The sequence below is a fragment of the Passer domesticus genome, chromosome 2 (genome assembly GCF_036417665.1).
Source record: "Passer domesticus isolate bPasDom1 chromosome 2, bPasDom1.hap1, whole genome shotgun sequence".
NCBI classification, from domain to species: domain Eukaryota; kingdom Metazoa; phylum Chordata; class Aves; order Passeriformes; family Passeridae; genus Passer; species Passer domesticus.
Genome location: NC_087475.1, coordinates 116,524,642 through 116,538,825, shown reverse-complemented (window position 1 = coordinate 116,538,825; position 14,184 = coordinate 116,524,642). Strand labels below are relative to the sequence as shown.

The window sequence follows — 14,184 nt, the reverse complement described above, 5'->3', positions numbered from 1 at the left end:
CTGCTTTTGATGCAGCCCAGAATATGGTTTGCTTTCTGATCTGCAAGAAGATGCATTATCCTCAAGTAGAAAACAATAGAGAACAAGTAGAAAACATGGCTGGTTTTGCCTTTCTAATATTTTCGGTAGATCATCACAACGATTCTTCTTATTTAAAATGTCTTTTTCCTCAGCATTTGCCTCTTCCTTTTACAGTTTTTTTCATATTTGATTTTTCCCTTCCTTAACTAAAGAGTTAATTGTGAAAGAGGAAGTTTTCAAGAAGAAAAATTTACTATTTTTTATTATATACCAAAGATAAGCCTTTGGTAGAATTATTGTATCCTATTTCAGAATCAGGAATGGAAATTTGCCTTGTATTTGTATATATTGACTAGCTCTGGAAGTTATAGATTACTGCCAAGAATTACTTGTGAAGAAATCCTGTTTATGCTTGCAAGTAGGGTACTTTGTAAACTAGAGCAAGCATCCAAAGTTTTATGTGAAAGAATACATAGCAGGCTGCAAAACAATACCAGTCATTTCAGAAAAGAGAAGCTTCAAAAAGATCAGCATACATGCTTAATTATGCCACTGTCAATGATATGTTTATGATAGTTCTGGCCTAAAAAAATAGAATTTTCATAAAGAATGAAAAATCTGATGTTTTTTAGTTTATGAGAGGCATGATGGTTGATACTCTGGCATTAAAAAGTATCAGAAAATACATTCTGAAAAAAAATCTTTCATATTTATGTGAAATGACATCCCTTGAACCTTCTGTGACTGGGATTTTGGGTCTGAATAGTAATCCATTTCCCTCAGAGTCCTTTGGCATCCATCATTTTTGTATGTGTGATGCTAGAGGGGACATCCTACCCATACCCTCAGTATCTCTTTATGGACATCCTGTCCAGGAATTTTTCCATGAGCCTGAACAATCTGGAATTTAATCATTTTGGTATTGTGATTCAAGGAGCGAAGTTCAGTGTTTACTCTTCTGAGAGTTCTGATTTTTGGTTTCTGAGTACCAAGGACAACAAGTAGAAATAATAACTTCTGCCTTGGTGAATAACTCAACTTTGAATTGCTCGTACTTGTGTTCAGCCATCTTCCAAATATTCCATAATTTGACTGACAGTGATTTTCATTAAAATTTCCTTATTTATCCCCTCTCATAAAGAATTTTGTCCTAGCACTTGTGTCATGTGAAAGATTGTTCAAATGCTTCTATGTAAGCAGGATTGGTGAGATGTGAAAAAAACCTTCATGACTTTGTATTGGCCAAGTCAAACTCCTGAGATATTCAGTCCAGCCTGTTATTTGCTGCAAAACCCCTTTATCTATCTATCTGTACTACCACTTACTTCACAAAGCAAAGAAAAACTGGTATAATGTTTACAATATTTTCTCTTTTATAGCTTAAATTTGGAGGATTTCAGGTAAATTCTTAAGATTCAACACTAGAAAATTTTTAAATAATAATCCACTGTGAGATCATATAGTACAGTAACTATCTTGATTTGCCTCTGGAGTTGAGGGAAAGTATCAAATTCCTTCTGATTTTAATCTGGTCTTTGTGCAGAAAAATTCTGTAATCATTCCATTGGAGAAGACAATAGAAATATATATTTTTTTCTTGGGTGTTTTGTTTTGGTTTGGTTTTTTAATTATAAAGTTTATCTTTTGCTATTAAACTATTTCAAGCTTTTTGCTTAGCAGGGGTAGTTAGCGAGGTTTGGTAGAGGGGGCAAAGAGCATCCTGCCAACTTACCCAAGTCTACATCCTTTCATTTACGACCGATCAAAATTCAGCATATTTTAAAATACCTTCCTCTTTCTCATGTGCTAGTCTAGAATATCAGTTGTCAAACCATAATTCTGTAAAATCATTACATAAGCACTTGATTTCTGAGGGAAAATTTTGCTGTCTCTAGTTCTTGTGGATTTTAAAATTGTGCTAGAAGAGCCATTTTCAATATGCAATTCAAAAGTACCATCAGTGAATAATCCAGAGAAAACTTCACAACTGAGAGACTGTGGGGAATGGAAACAGGATGAAGTCTGAAAACTTAGTTATGTACATGGTTATGATTGCTTCTGCTATTATCTGCTATCTCAAGATTTTTTTAAGGAAATGAAGGAGCTGACTATATTAATAAACCACAAAATAAGCTCTTCAGTTGATTCAGTCGAGCTCTCTCCAACTGAGGTATTTGTTTAGGCATGGCCAGTGAAGAGCATTTCTAGGGCAGAACAGATTTCATCGAGTCAGATTCTCTAAAAATAGATCAGATGAATCATGCTGTGAAGTGTCTCTCTGATTCTAAAGGACCTGCAGTGACTAGCTCAGGGATGCTGCTTAAAACTAGGTAAGAGCAATTTCATCCAAAATAACTGCAACTCCAGTGATCTGATAAGTCTGTGAGCAAGGTTTATGCAATTTTAAATAGTATCAAGTTGGACCTTTCAGATAGTGAAATAAAATTAGTAATGCTTCCACGTGAGGCACCACAGCAACCTCCCCAGGAATGCTGCCAAGCATTTGGAGTGCCCAGGTGTAGGAAGCATGAACTTAGGTGTAGCAAACAGAGAAAGAAATGGGACTAAAACAAACAGTGGGAAGGGAAAGGTTATTGTGAGCATACTAACAGCTTTATTTCTCTTCAATAAAATAAAGGCCAAGAGAAAACAGTGGGAACAGGACAATTGTGAGTGAAGGAAAGCAATCAAATCTGAGGAACAATGCTGGGACAGAAATAATTGGCAGAAAATCAGACTGGAAGTTAGAATATTTCTAGCCATAAAAGCAGTAGTGTTCTGGAGGAGACTCTCAATAAAGCAGTCAGGTTTTGTTTTTCCACACACGTCTAACTGTTTGCAAGGTGGAAAATGATACATTTATGAAAGGGAATGTGAAACATAGTCCTGCCTCTCATAGCAGGAGCTTGGACTGGATATGCCACCACTTTGATCCTAGAAGGGCATGTGTAATGCATGACTGCACTTATTGAAGTGACAGTAATTATGCTGTAGATATGCCTATACTATCAATGTGAATATGTTGTGGTGCTTCTTTAAACTTGTAATTAATACTAATTGAGCTCTCAGAAACTGAAGGGCTCCTCGTTTAAAAATCCTGTGCTTTCTCTGAGGGTAACAACAATTTTCTAACTTATCCCACTTCTTGAAAAACTCCATGTTAATGAAAGGAAGGCACTAAATATGATCTGTTGATTACAAACAGTTTAGAGGATTTCTTACTGTGTAGGCTAAATATATTTTGCCAGCATAGTGGTTCTGCTACACGTGTTTTCTCTTAGTATTGTATTTATTGTACTAGACACGTGATTGTAGATTGAAACTTTCCTTATATATTCTCCTAAACACAACCTTGTGTTTGCTGTGAAGATGAGAAAAAATATAAGTTTTGTGCATGAATTCATTCTTTATGTTCTCTAACAATCTACAAAGACAATTTAAGAATTTTCAGGTACTAAATTCGGTTTAAGAAATTGAGTTGGTTACTATATAAAAGTAATAAAATTGTGAATGTATTTGCATGCAAAGCTCAGCACACAACTAAATGTGCATCCAGCAAAAGCGTGCCCCCAGTCTGATGTGCTGAAAGGTTATGGGGTCTGCAAGACAGAAGATGGTTTACCGTGTTACTTTGTTGTTTCAGCTACTGGCATATGACAATTCCCTTAAATTTGTTAATATGTAAAAATTCATCAAGTCTTATAGAAAAAAAACTTCCTCTTTTTTGTCTTTATATTGTGTAGTTATGGGACATAATGCTGTGTCTTTCTTTGATACAGGCTTCCTTTTGAAATACCAGGTGAAACTCAGGTAGTTTATTGCAGGAGTCCTGTATCCCTGTTCTCATGTGCTGTGTCTCTGCCATTCCAGATGCACAGATGCCATTCCATCTCACAGCAGGACTGTGTTTGCTGCTCCACAAGCTGCAGGTAAGCCCTGAGACCACTCCCCAAAGTTCCTGTCCAGGTCACCATGACCCTAGCACATGAAGCTGAGGGCAGTGCAGCTGCTCTCCATCCCATGATGGCTTTTCCAGGACAGTGAGAGGATGCTCCCTCTGCATTTCAAATGGCTCCTGAGGAGCTCAGACATGATGCCTCTCCTCACAGCATAGGGCTGGGTTTCAAACCAGAATGGGCCATTGGATTGTGTAGTGTAAACTTACAAGTTTTTACATTTTGTGCTGTTACTTCCCCTGCATTTTTTCTTTGAAGGAGGAAACTATTTCGATTTAATCCACTATTTATCTTCATAGCAAAAGTAACTATTTCATTAAATGGAGAATCATAATCTTTTACCCAATTTAAATTTGACCAGCTTCAGCTTTGAGCCATTGTTCCATTGTTTTCTGCTGGCACTTACAGGAGGTATTTGTTTTCCTGTAATGACTGCTACATATTTGTTCAAGTCAGCTAAAATAAATCTGAGATCTCTTAAGACTTTCACCGTAACATGTGTTCTCCCGTATTCAGTTTTGTGTCTCTTCCTCCACCTCTGTTTTCCCATATCCTTTTCAAAATGCACAGAATTCTCTAAATGTAACTGTGGGATTGTTACTGATCCTGCAGTTGGAGGAAAAAACAGTTGTCCACCACTTCTATTTCACCATCCCTTTGAACATCACAGGGCTGTTCTAAACTTTTTATGCTGGCACTTTATTTTAAACGTTAAATGCCTGTATTTACTCTGTGTTTATTCTGTGTTTAATCTGTCCCCTTCAACAATGAGTCATTCAGTTTTTCCTTCCAAGCCAAGGTTGGATTTTGTGTTCATGGTTACTCACAAAGATTTGCGTTTTCCACTTCAAATCATTTTGGTTAGGTTCATACTAAACATTACTTGATATCTTTACTTTTCCTCTTCCTTCAGGAAGAGGAAATTATGTAAGAATGACTTATTTTTATGGTGGATTCTGCTCATCCTTCCAGCTGATGTGGATATGCAATCTTAGAAGGATATCAAGCTGTATGAAAAGTTTATGAATAGCTCTTTTGAACTAAAATATATCTTGAGAACATCTTCAGTTCAAATGTCATTGATTTGGTATACTGCTTATCCAGTATGTATCCATGTAAATGGGAGTTGCATTTTGGTATTAAAATTTAAATATTCAGGAATATTGCCTGTGAGTATGAAAGACAAATATAATTGGCTGCTTAATATTTATTTAGTAGAATGTAGTCATATCACTTTTTGTATTATTTTTATGGTCTTTTCTTTCCATTACTGTACCTACTTCTTTTTTTTCTTTTTTTTTTTTTTTTTTTTTTTTTATATCCAGAGAAAGTTTTTCTCTACTTTCTGTTGAAAAAAAAAACCAAACCAACAAACATGGGGAGAAAAAAAAGGGATCTGAATCCCTGCTTGTAGGATGGTGGAAGCCAGCTGTCCAAACAGACTGCATATTTGGTCATAAATTTATTGGAGAATGAGTGTGTTTTATTAATAAGACTGTGCACTTTTGATATTATCTTTGCAGTCAGAATAAAGCTTAATATAAACCCAGTTAATCAGTCTGAATACTAATATTAGTCGAATAGGAGGGAAGTTCTCTTTTTATAATATAGGACTTTTTCTTCTGAAAAATTAGAAGTTAAAGAAATAAAAAGGGAAAAATGATCTTTTGGTTACAAAAGAACAAATGGATGAGTTGCTTCTAGAACTGGATATCCGACAGAATAGTCCCTGTCCACCAAATTACATTATTTTATGGTGTCTGGACTATGTTGACTTTCCTGGTTTTGCCAGTAGAAAAAATTGTCAGATCCCATATTAAAGAGAGTTTTGGTGGTGTGTAACATAGTATGTACTGGCTGCAATATTTTTGGTGTAGATTTTACCCTGAGCTTTTATAAGTCAAGAAATCTGTATACTGAATTATTTTGTAAAAAATATGCAAAAGGTATTTATCATTTCCCCTCCTTCTTTGGTATCCTTTAGTCTTTTTATTCATTAGTATATATTGTAAACGTTTGTTTATTATGCATTTGAAAGTTACCCAGATATTTCTGTCTGGGATTTTTTCTTGGAACAAGACAACGATTGGAAATAATACTTGTACTTCTCCAATTTGACAAAATTACAAAGTACTGAAAAAAATATGGAATGATATGTGCAAAAAAAAAAATTCTTGTAGGATATACTGATCAAAGTTGAGCTTAGCTATTAGTAGAACACTTTGCCATGAAATAGGAGGAAACTGGAATAACTCTACTGTGCATGTTAAAAAAAAAATCAGCATTCCTTCTTATGGAAAATCCCAAAAATAAAGTATGCCATTGTTAGCTGTGCATGTGGTGACCAGTCCGGGTTATATAAAGTTGAAGTTACTGCCATCTGGTGGGGAAAAGAGTGATATATCCCAACAGTTGGAAGCAATTCTGCCAGGGTTACATCCTCTACATCTGTGTGAATGATGTGTGTGTGTGTATAAACAGATATAGATATATACAATATTAGAATTTGGTTTCTGATTCTGAAAGAAATGTTAAATGTTCAGTGGTACAGAATGACCTGCTGAATCAGAAATTAGTCAAGGGTAGAGAAGTGTAGGAAAGAAAATAAGGAAAATTTCATAGATAGAAAAGATAGATATGCCCACACTCCTGGACTAGATTAACATTGATAATCATACACAAGCCTTCTTCCCAGAATATTTCTTCACTTCTGGAGATCTTACACTTTTTGCAGTGTGGCATTTCCCATCATAATTTCATAAAACCATAGAATGGCCTGGATTGGAAGGGAACATTAGGATAATTTAGTTCCAACCCATGGGTAGGGGATGCCTCTCACTATCCCAGGTTGTTCAGAGCTCCATCCAACCTGGCCCTGAACTCTTCCAGGGATGGGGCAGCCACAACTTCTCTGGACAGCCTGTGCTAGGGCCTCACCATCCTCACAGCAAGGAATTGCTTCCTAATCTCTGATCTAAACCTACTCTCTGTGGGTTTGAAGCCATTCCCCCTTGTCCTGTCACTCCAGGCCCTTGTAAATAGTTGCTCTCCATCTTTGCTGTAGACTCCCTTCAGGTACTAAAAGGCCAAAATTAGGTCACACCAAGGCCTTCTCTTCTCCAGGATGAACAGTCCCAATTCTCTCAATCTTTCCTCACAGCAGAGCTGCTCCATCTGACCAATTAACTTGGTCTGCTCTGGAATCTGTCTGACAGATGACCACTAATTTTTGCTGCAAAAACCTCTGTCCTAATTCTGCCTCCATTCCTTGCTTAGACTTTCTCTTTGGTGCAGTAAGTTTGGTCCTCCTCAAGTCTTGACACATGCTTGTGTTGACTATTGCCAGTTTCTTGAAGGATCAGACCAATAGGAATGGAATTGTATGACTAGAACATCAGGGGAGTCTGTGGGGTATTTTATGCATAGTAAATTAATTAGGTTTTCTAGAGCTGAAACTCTTACATAGGATGTAAGGGTCAATGAAGGGAATGATATGTGAAGTGGTAATAGAAGTGAGACTCAGCTGTGGCAGACAGTATCAGATGTCTATCTGCAGTAATAAATTGCTCAGTAACCATATGGGAATAATAACTGGTTTCCAGAATTTGTTCTTATTTCATCATTTCAGTGTCTTGAAGACTCCAATATTTTATGTACAAGTATTAAATAAGTTTTGTCCTTGCTCTATGCTGTGTTTTCTACGGGTGGAGAACAGTACAAGTGGTCTTAACATGCAGAATAAATTGCCATTTTCTCCATTAGCTTTGTATCAAAAGTGTATTTTTAACCAGCATATTCAGAGTGAAGGAAAAGTGAGGGCAATCCAGGAGTTCCATGGGGTGCGTAGTGGTGCAGGCAAACCCCAGAGGCAGAGTAACATTAGATTCCTCTTTAAAGGGATAACTAAATTTTGCCACCCTATGTTTCCCATCCCTTGCAATTCTTCTATATTTTGTTTAAAATTGTTTTTCACTTGGTTGATCTTTGCTGCCCATTGGCATTTTTTGTTTCTTTTAGTCTTTCTCCTCTTTCTGCACTCTCTAGGAGCCAGCATCCTGCCCGGATAACATTTGTCAAAAGGAAAACCATTGACCTTGTAAGCCTGTCATTCTGCTTTTAAGACTACATTGTACTTGCAGGTGTCTGATTTCTTCATACGTTTTAGAGGCCGTACTTTTTCATGACTTTGCAATGTAATTGCCTAATGGTTTTTCAAGGAGACAGGCACTTTTCACATTTCAAGGTTCTTACTGGAAGGTTTAACAGTAAGAGGGCTGGGTGGTTAGATGAACATTTATTAGGCAAGTGCTTGGAGCTCAAGCCCACATCTTGAACCATCCAGGGCAAAGAACTCTCTCTGCTCAGTCTAGTTTATGCAAGGCAGAAAAGTGAACAGCTTTCAGAAAGAAAACGATCTCTTGTTCTCTCTTCCAGCCTTCAACTCAACATGAAGCTTACTTTGAGCTGTGTGAAAGGAGCACCTAAGTTGATTAGCTCTTGATTTAGAAAACTGGCTGATTTTTATTTTCACTACTTCAGGTAAAATGACCTGTGGTGAAGCATTCTTTGAAATCCTGGTGACACTGAGATTCAAGCTTTCTGGAGTATCTTGTTCTTTTTGTCCACTGGTGTCTTTTTTTTTTTTTTCCTCTCTATACCCTTCTACCCCCTGCCTCAGGAAAACTTCACATATTTATTTATAATCACCAGGGGTTAATAAGAAATTTGATAGCTAGATGGTAATTGCACTCTCTACTTAGAATAGCTAAACTTTAAGAGAAGATTTTGTAGGAAAAGATGAAGTAATGAGAGACAAATTTAGAAGGCTGTATCTTCTGACCGAAAAATGAGCATCTTCTAGAGTGTTTGTTAGAGTGGGACAGAGTTTAAGGTTATATATGAGTTATAAAGTCAGAGTTTGGAATAAATTAAAGTATCTCAAATTTCACTTCTTTAAATCACAATTGATTATAGAAATATCCTTACTCAGTTGATACAGAAGTTGATAGTTCATAGTTGATACAGAAATGGGTAAGTCCAACTCTTTGAGTTCATTATGGAGGAAACCAAAACAGAGCTCCAGTGATCACAGCTACCTTTGAAAATCTATGGGAAAGGGGATGCACCTTTACAGAAACACTGATTGATAGACGTGATATTTGCATTTGATAATTGTATCTCCATTCTTGGAAGTGAAAAGCTAGAGAAGCTAGAAAAGCTGCTGAGAAGCCTGCTCTCAGACCTGCTTCAAATTACTCTTAGGTCTTCATTAATGACATGGATGAAGGGATTCAGTGCTCCCACAGCAGGTTTTGCAGATGGCACCAATCTGAGGGGTGTGGGTGACACACCTGAAGGATGGGATGCCATCCAGAGGGACCTGGACGAGCCCAAGAGGTGGCCCTTGGGAATGTCATGAGGTTTAACAGACCAAGTCCAAGCTGCTGTACCTGGGTCAGGGTATGCCCCAGTACCAATCTGGGCTGGGGATGGACAGATCCAGAGCAGCCCTGGGAGAAGGACCTGGGGGTGCTGGTGGGTGAGGGGCTGGACATGCCCTGGCCATTGGGAGCCCAGAACCCCCCGTGTGCTGGGCTCATCCAAAGCCCCGTGGGCAGCAGGGCAGGGAGGGGATTCTGCCCCTCTGCCCCGCTCTGCTCAGACCCCACCTGCAGGGCTGCATCCAGCTCTGGGCTCCCAGCACAGCAAGGACAGGGACCTGCTGGAGCCAGGCCAGAGCAGGCACCAAGGGGATCAGAGGGATGGAGCAGCTCTGCTGGGAAGAAAGGATGAGAGAACTGGGACTGTTCAGCCTTGAAAAGAGATGGCTTTGGGGTGACCTAATTGCAGTTTTCCAGTATCTGAAGGGAGCATAAAAGAAAGATGGAGAGAGACCTGGCATGATAGGACAAGTGGGAATGGCTTCAAACTGACAGGGAATAGGTCTAAATGAGATTAGGGAGAAATTTTTTCCTGTGAGTTAAGTGAGGCTCTTGAACACGTTTCCTAGAAGTGTTATGGGTGCTTCACCACTGGAAGTGTTCAAGGGCAGGTTGGATGGAGCTTTGTACAGCCTTGTGTAGTGGAAGGTGTCCCTGCCTAGAACAGGGGTGTTGGAACGATGTAATCTTTCAAGTCCCTTCCAACCCAGACCATTCAATGATATGACTTCAATATCTTTTCCAAACTCATTTGTTCTCTGATTCCATGATATGAAACTAGCCTTCTAAAGACAAGATTTTCCAAAAGAATAAAGATTTCAGTATGGGATAATATTTTTATCTTGATGGTGATGAGAAGCTACTCATGAATGAAGCTACTTTAAAAAAATTACCTTCTTTTTGAGGTAGAAAATCACTGTAATGAACACAGTTTATGCACACTGGAACATTTTTGAACTGTTTGGGGTGGTGGGAGCCACTTTTCTACAGAAATTCAAGTGCAAGGCGCCATTATTTTCTATAGCTTTGTCTGTGACACAGCCATAGAAATATGTATATGTGTTTGCTAAAATAATAAAAGAGAAGAAACCATACCAAAGCATGATATTTTATACTTAGTTTACCCCTTAGGGCAAGAGGAAATGAACCAACTGTGACAGACAGTACTTCTAGTTCATAATAGACTACTGAGGGTACTTTGATAACCTGATGCTAAAGGCAGTAAAAAGACTGTACCACTAAATAATTTTAATGTTTCTTTTTTGTGTGTTTTTGAAGCAAATGAATTCAAATATCTTAGAGCTTTCAGACTATCAGTGCTTTATTTGAAAATTCTGTGTGCTAGCAATCTGAAGATCAGCAAAATGCAAACAATAGTTTCTGAAATCCTTATATCGTCATCTCTGGTTTAGAGGGAACACCCTCTCTCTGGGGTAGAAAAGTAATTTAGTGTAGGACACTAAAAATTTTGGCTGCTCTTGAACACATATCTCAAGTAAAACAAACTTTTCTGTTTTTCATGCTGTTCTTATTCCTGTAATATCCAGAGAACTTCAAATCTTAAATTCTTCAGATTGGTTGAATTCAAGAAGCACTTTAAATTGACATCTTTTCTACAGAGGGGGTCATGTTAAGTTCTGGGAAAAGTAAGTTTCAACAATGTGTCACCATGATGATATTCCTTTCCCTAGTGTGTTGTCCTTCTATTTAGAGAGGGGTGCACAACACATCTGACTAATTTTACCTGATTTATAGTCTTGCATCTTAATCTAGAATGATCTTTATCCTTCAAATTAGTGTTTTATTTATGTACTGCTTTAAAATTTCTGCACAGAAGATGTAGAATTGATATCTTTTATGTGGTTTAAGTTTTTGTTTTGCATGTCTTTCCCTGCACTCAAAATCACAGAATATTCTGGGCTGGGAGGGCTCCACAAGGATCACCAAGCCTAACTCTTAAGTGAGTGGCCCATTCCTTTCCTTATTTCCAGAGTATCTAAGGGAGGTACTTGTAGTATCCAGTGTATATCTGGAACTCTCATGACTCAAGCAAAAGAAAATAGGGGAAATGTGTTTTGAGTGTACAGAAATAGGGACTCAGAAAAACATCAGTTCATGAGAGGCTTCAGGTGCCCAAAATAAAGTAATCTTGATAATCTTCTGCCAGCTAACGTGCTGTGTTCTTCCATCTAAAGGGAAGAAGGTTTATGGAGTGTTTGGGTAGGATCGTACTTGCCAAAAAACCAACTTTCAGAAATTAATAATTGCATGTGCAGATTCAAGTAATTTGAAAAGTATCTTCAATAAAGGAGTAATAAGACCAAAAAGATGTGCTGGAAAGGTATTTAGGCAATGATAACAGTTGTTCCTGGGCACTGAGCAATGCCTGCTTGGCTTGTGAATTAGGTATTGTCCTGGAAATACTGTTTTGCAATAAGAATATAAACAAAGACTTACCATTCAGGATTTCTTGCTTGTTTGTTTGGTTTTTAAAATGTATTTTCATAGTAAAATTATATGAAATATATATTAATGTGTCCATGTATCAAATAGCAAAACCTCATATTTTGAAGCTACTCTGAGGTTACAAAGTTGAGCAGCAGAAAACAGCCTATAAATAGACACATCTGAAAATTAATATTTATTATATTTTTAATTTCATTAATATATTGGATGCTTAATGCATAATTTTTCTTCTCATTAATATTATATTGGCTCTCAAACTTGGATTTAAAATCTATATTTTCTCTGTACATGATTACTATTCCAGGATCCTTTGGAATCTGTGGTTTTCATCAGCTTTACTATAAGCCTTCATTTTAACAATCTTCTTAGAAATGATGGCTGAATACGATAACAAATGAAAATTTGGAGGAAGAGAAGTTTGTTTGTTGGGGTTTTTTTAGAGCTTTCAAGTCTTCCAGGAAGGTTATGCTCCTTACTGGAAAGTTTAGTATTTTGATTTCTGAATAGTCTTCAAAATTTTGTGATTTAATTCAGCTCAGCATCATTGTAGTGTAATGGGTGTCAGTAGAACAATTTTTAAGGGATGCTTTCAAGGTGAAAATATTTATACATATATAGGCTCTAACATCAGCACACTATTAAATCTCTACAAGTAAATGCCTCATCTTTTTTGCTGGGTTGTTTTGGGGTTTTTTTTGCTTTATTCACTGGTATATATGGATATATCATAGTCTTATTCCAGAGTAATCTATATAATTATTATTAACATGCCATTCCAACATTGTGGAGGCAAAATGAAGACTGACTCAGGAAATAGGTCAGGAGAAAAATGAGGAACCATTAAAAGAGTAGGACATTAGGTGAAAAATTGAAACATTTTAGAACCAAAATTAGATGCTTTTCCTCCTTCATTTCATTCACAAGCAGGTTATAGTGCAGAAAATATGAGAAAATTTGATTGTTTGTCCGATTTTGCTGAAGAGCTCTTTTCATGGAAGACTACTGAATATAGAGCCCGGGAAAGATACAGATCTAAATGTAATCAAAATAATAATTCAATATAGGTGGAAGAGGATACACACTTGGACATGTACTAGTATTTTAAGCAGTCTGAGCATCTAGTTAGCACAGCTGTTCTCTCAATTTTTATAGTTATGACAAATAAAAATGTTAAAAGACATGATATTTTGCTGAGAGAATCTCTGATGGGAGGCCAAGAAAGTGATAGCAGAACAAAACATAGGTAAAGGTGCTTTTACAGCTGTAACTCCCTAGGATGATTGGAAGCATGTGAAGTAATAGAGAAAAGCTAAGATGTGTCTGAGCATAAACATTTGTTCAAGCCAGAAAAGGATGACATGACATAATTGACACACAATATTTTGGAACATTTGGTTGAGGATATAGATGGGAAAGGCCATATCTACAACTGATGACATGAGTATCCTACCTATAAAAACATAGAAGGAATTTCATTAGTCCTCCTATCAGTGAAGGCCAGATGTTAAAGGCTTTAAAAAAACTGAACAAGATTTTATAGAAAGGACTTCTGTGAGACCAAGTTTTAAATTTTTGTTTTAGTGATGCACAGCTTGAGTCGATAGCCAGATGTTCATAGAGAGATAACTGAAAAGTAGTGCATTTAATTTGGATAGAGGAATGCTTCTTCTCAAAGATTAAATATAATGGGGGATGGCATGAGAGTGTGAGTTGCAAGCTGGCTGTCTCCATGTATACTTTACAGACTTGAAGTGTTGCATATGTTTGGTTTTTCACTGATGTGAGTGACATCTAGTTGAATTTTTGATTGATCTTGGAAACCAGGTGGAGTTTGAGAGACATCTAATAAAAAATGAATTCATCAGTACTTGTTTTATAAGCTAAGAAATATTTACACAGACTGCAAAACTCTCCTTCTTGATGTTAGGAAGACCAGACAAGAGTTTTCTAGAGAAAAGCTGTCTCCTTGAAGAGGAAAAAATTAGTTCTGAATAATGATTAATGAGAAAACCTGTGAGATAGTTTGGTTTTAAACCTTGTGACATTGACTTTGCAATCAGCTTCATTCTGAGCTGTTGGGAAATGGCACAGACAGTGAGACGTGGGTCAGGACCTGGTGGCAGATTGAAGGAAAAACAGAGCAGGTAAGCAGCCATCTGATTTACCAGCAATTTTGTGTTTTCATGTAGATAGCCAGTGCTGGCTAGAATGGGGAAAATGCCTGGTGCTGACATTTATTCATCCTTGCAAATGGATTAAAGAAGATTGCTGGGTTTGGGATTTTGGTTGTTTTGTTGGGT

The 14,184-nt window shown here is 37.2% G+C and overlaps 1 protein-coding gene across 9 annotated transcripts in view; it reads left to right on the top strand.

Annotated features, from left to right (window-relative positions):
* Window positions 1–14,184, top strand: part of LOC135294941 (uncharacterized) — a 326,225-nt gene that overhangs the window by 189,769 nt on the left and 122,272 nt on the right. For 8 of the 9 annotated variants that reach the window (XR_010356922.1, XR_010356933.1, XR_010356925.1 and 5 more), the window contains one exon: window positions 3,892–3,950. The exons of the other annotated variant lie outside the window; for it this stretch is intronic. Coding sequence is in view for 3 of the 8 variants with exons in the window: in XM_064410887.1 (XP_064266957.1) it covers window positions 3,892–3,950 (59 nt within the window). In the remaining 5 variants the exon portion in view is untranslated. The remainder of the gene's footprint in view (window positions 1–3,891; window positions 3,951–14,184) is intronic. 9 annotated transcript variants of the gene reach the window in all.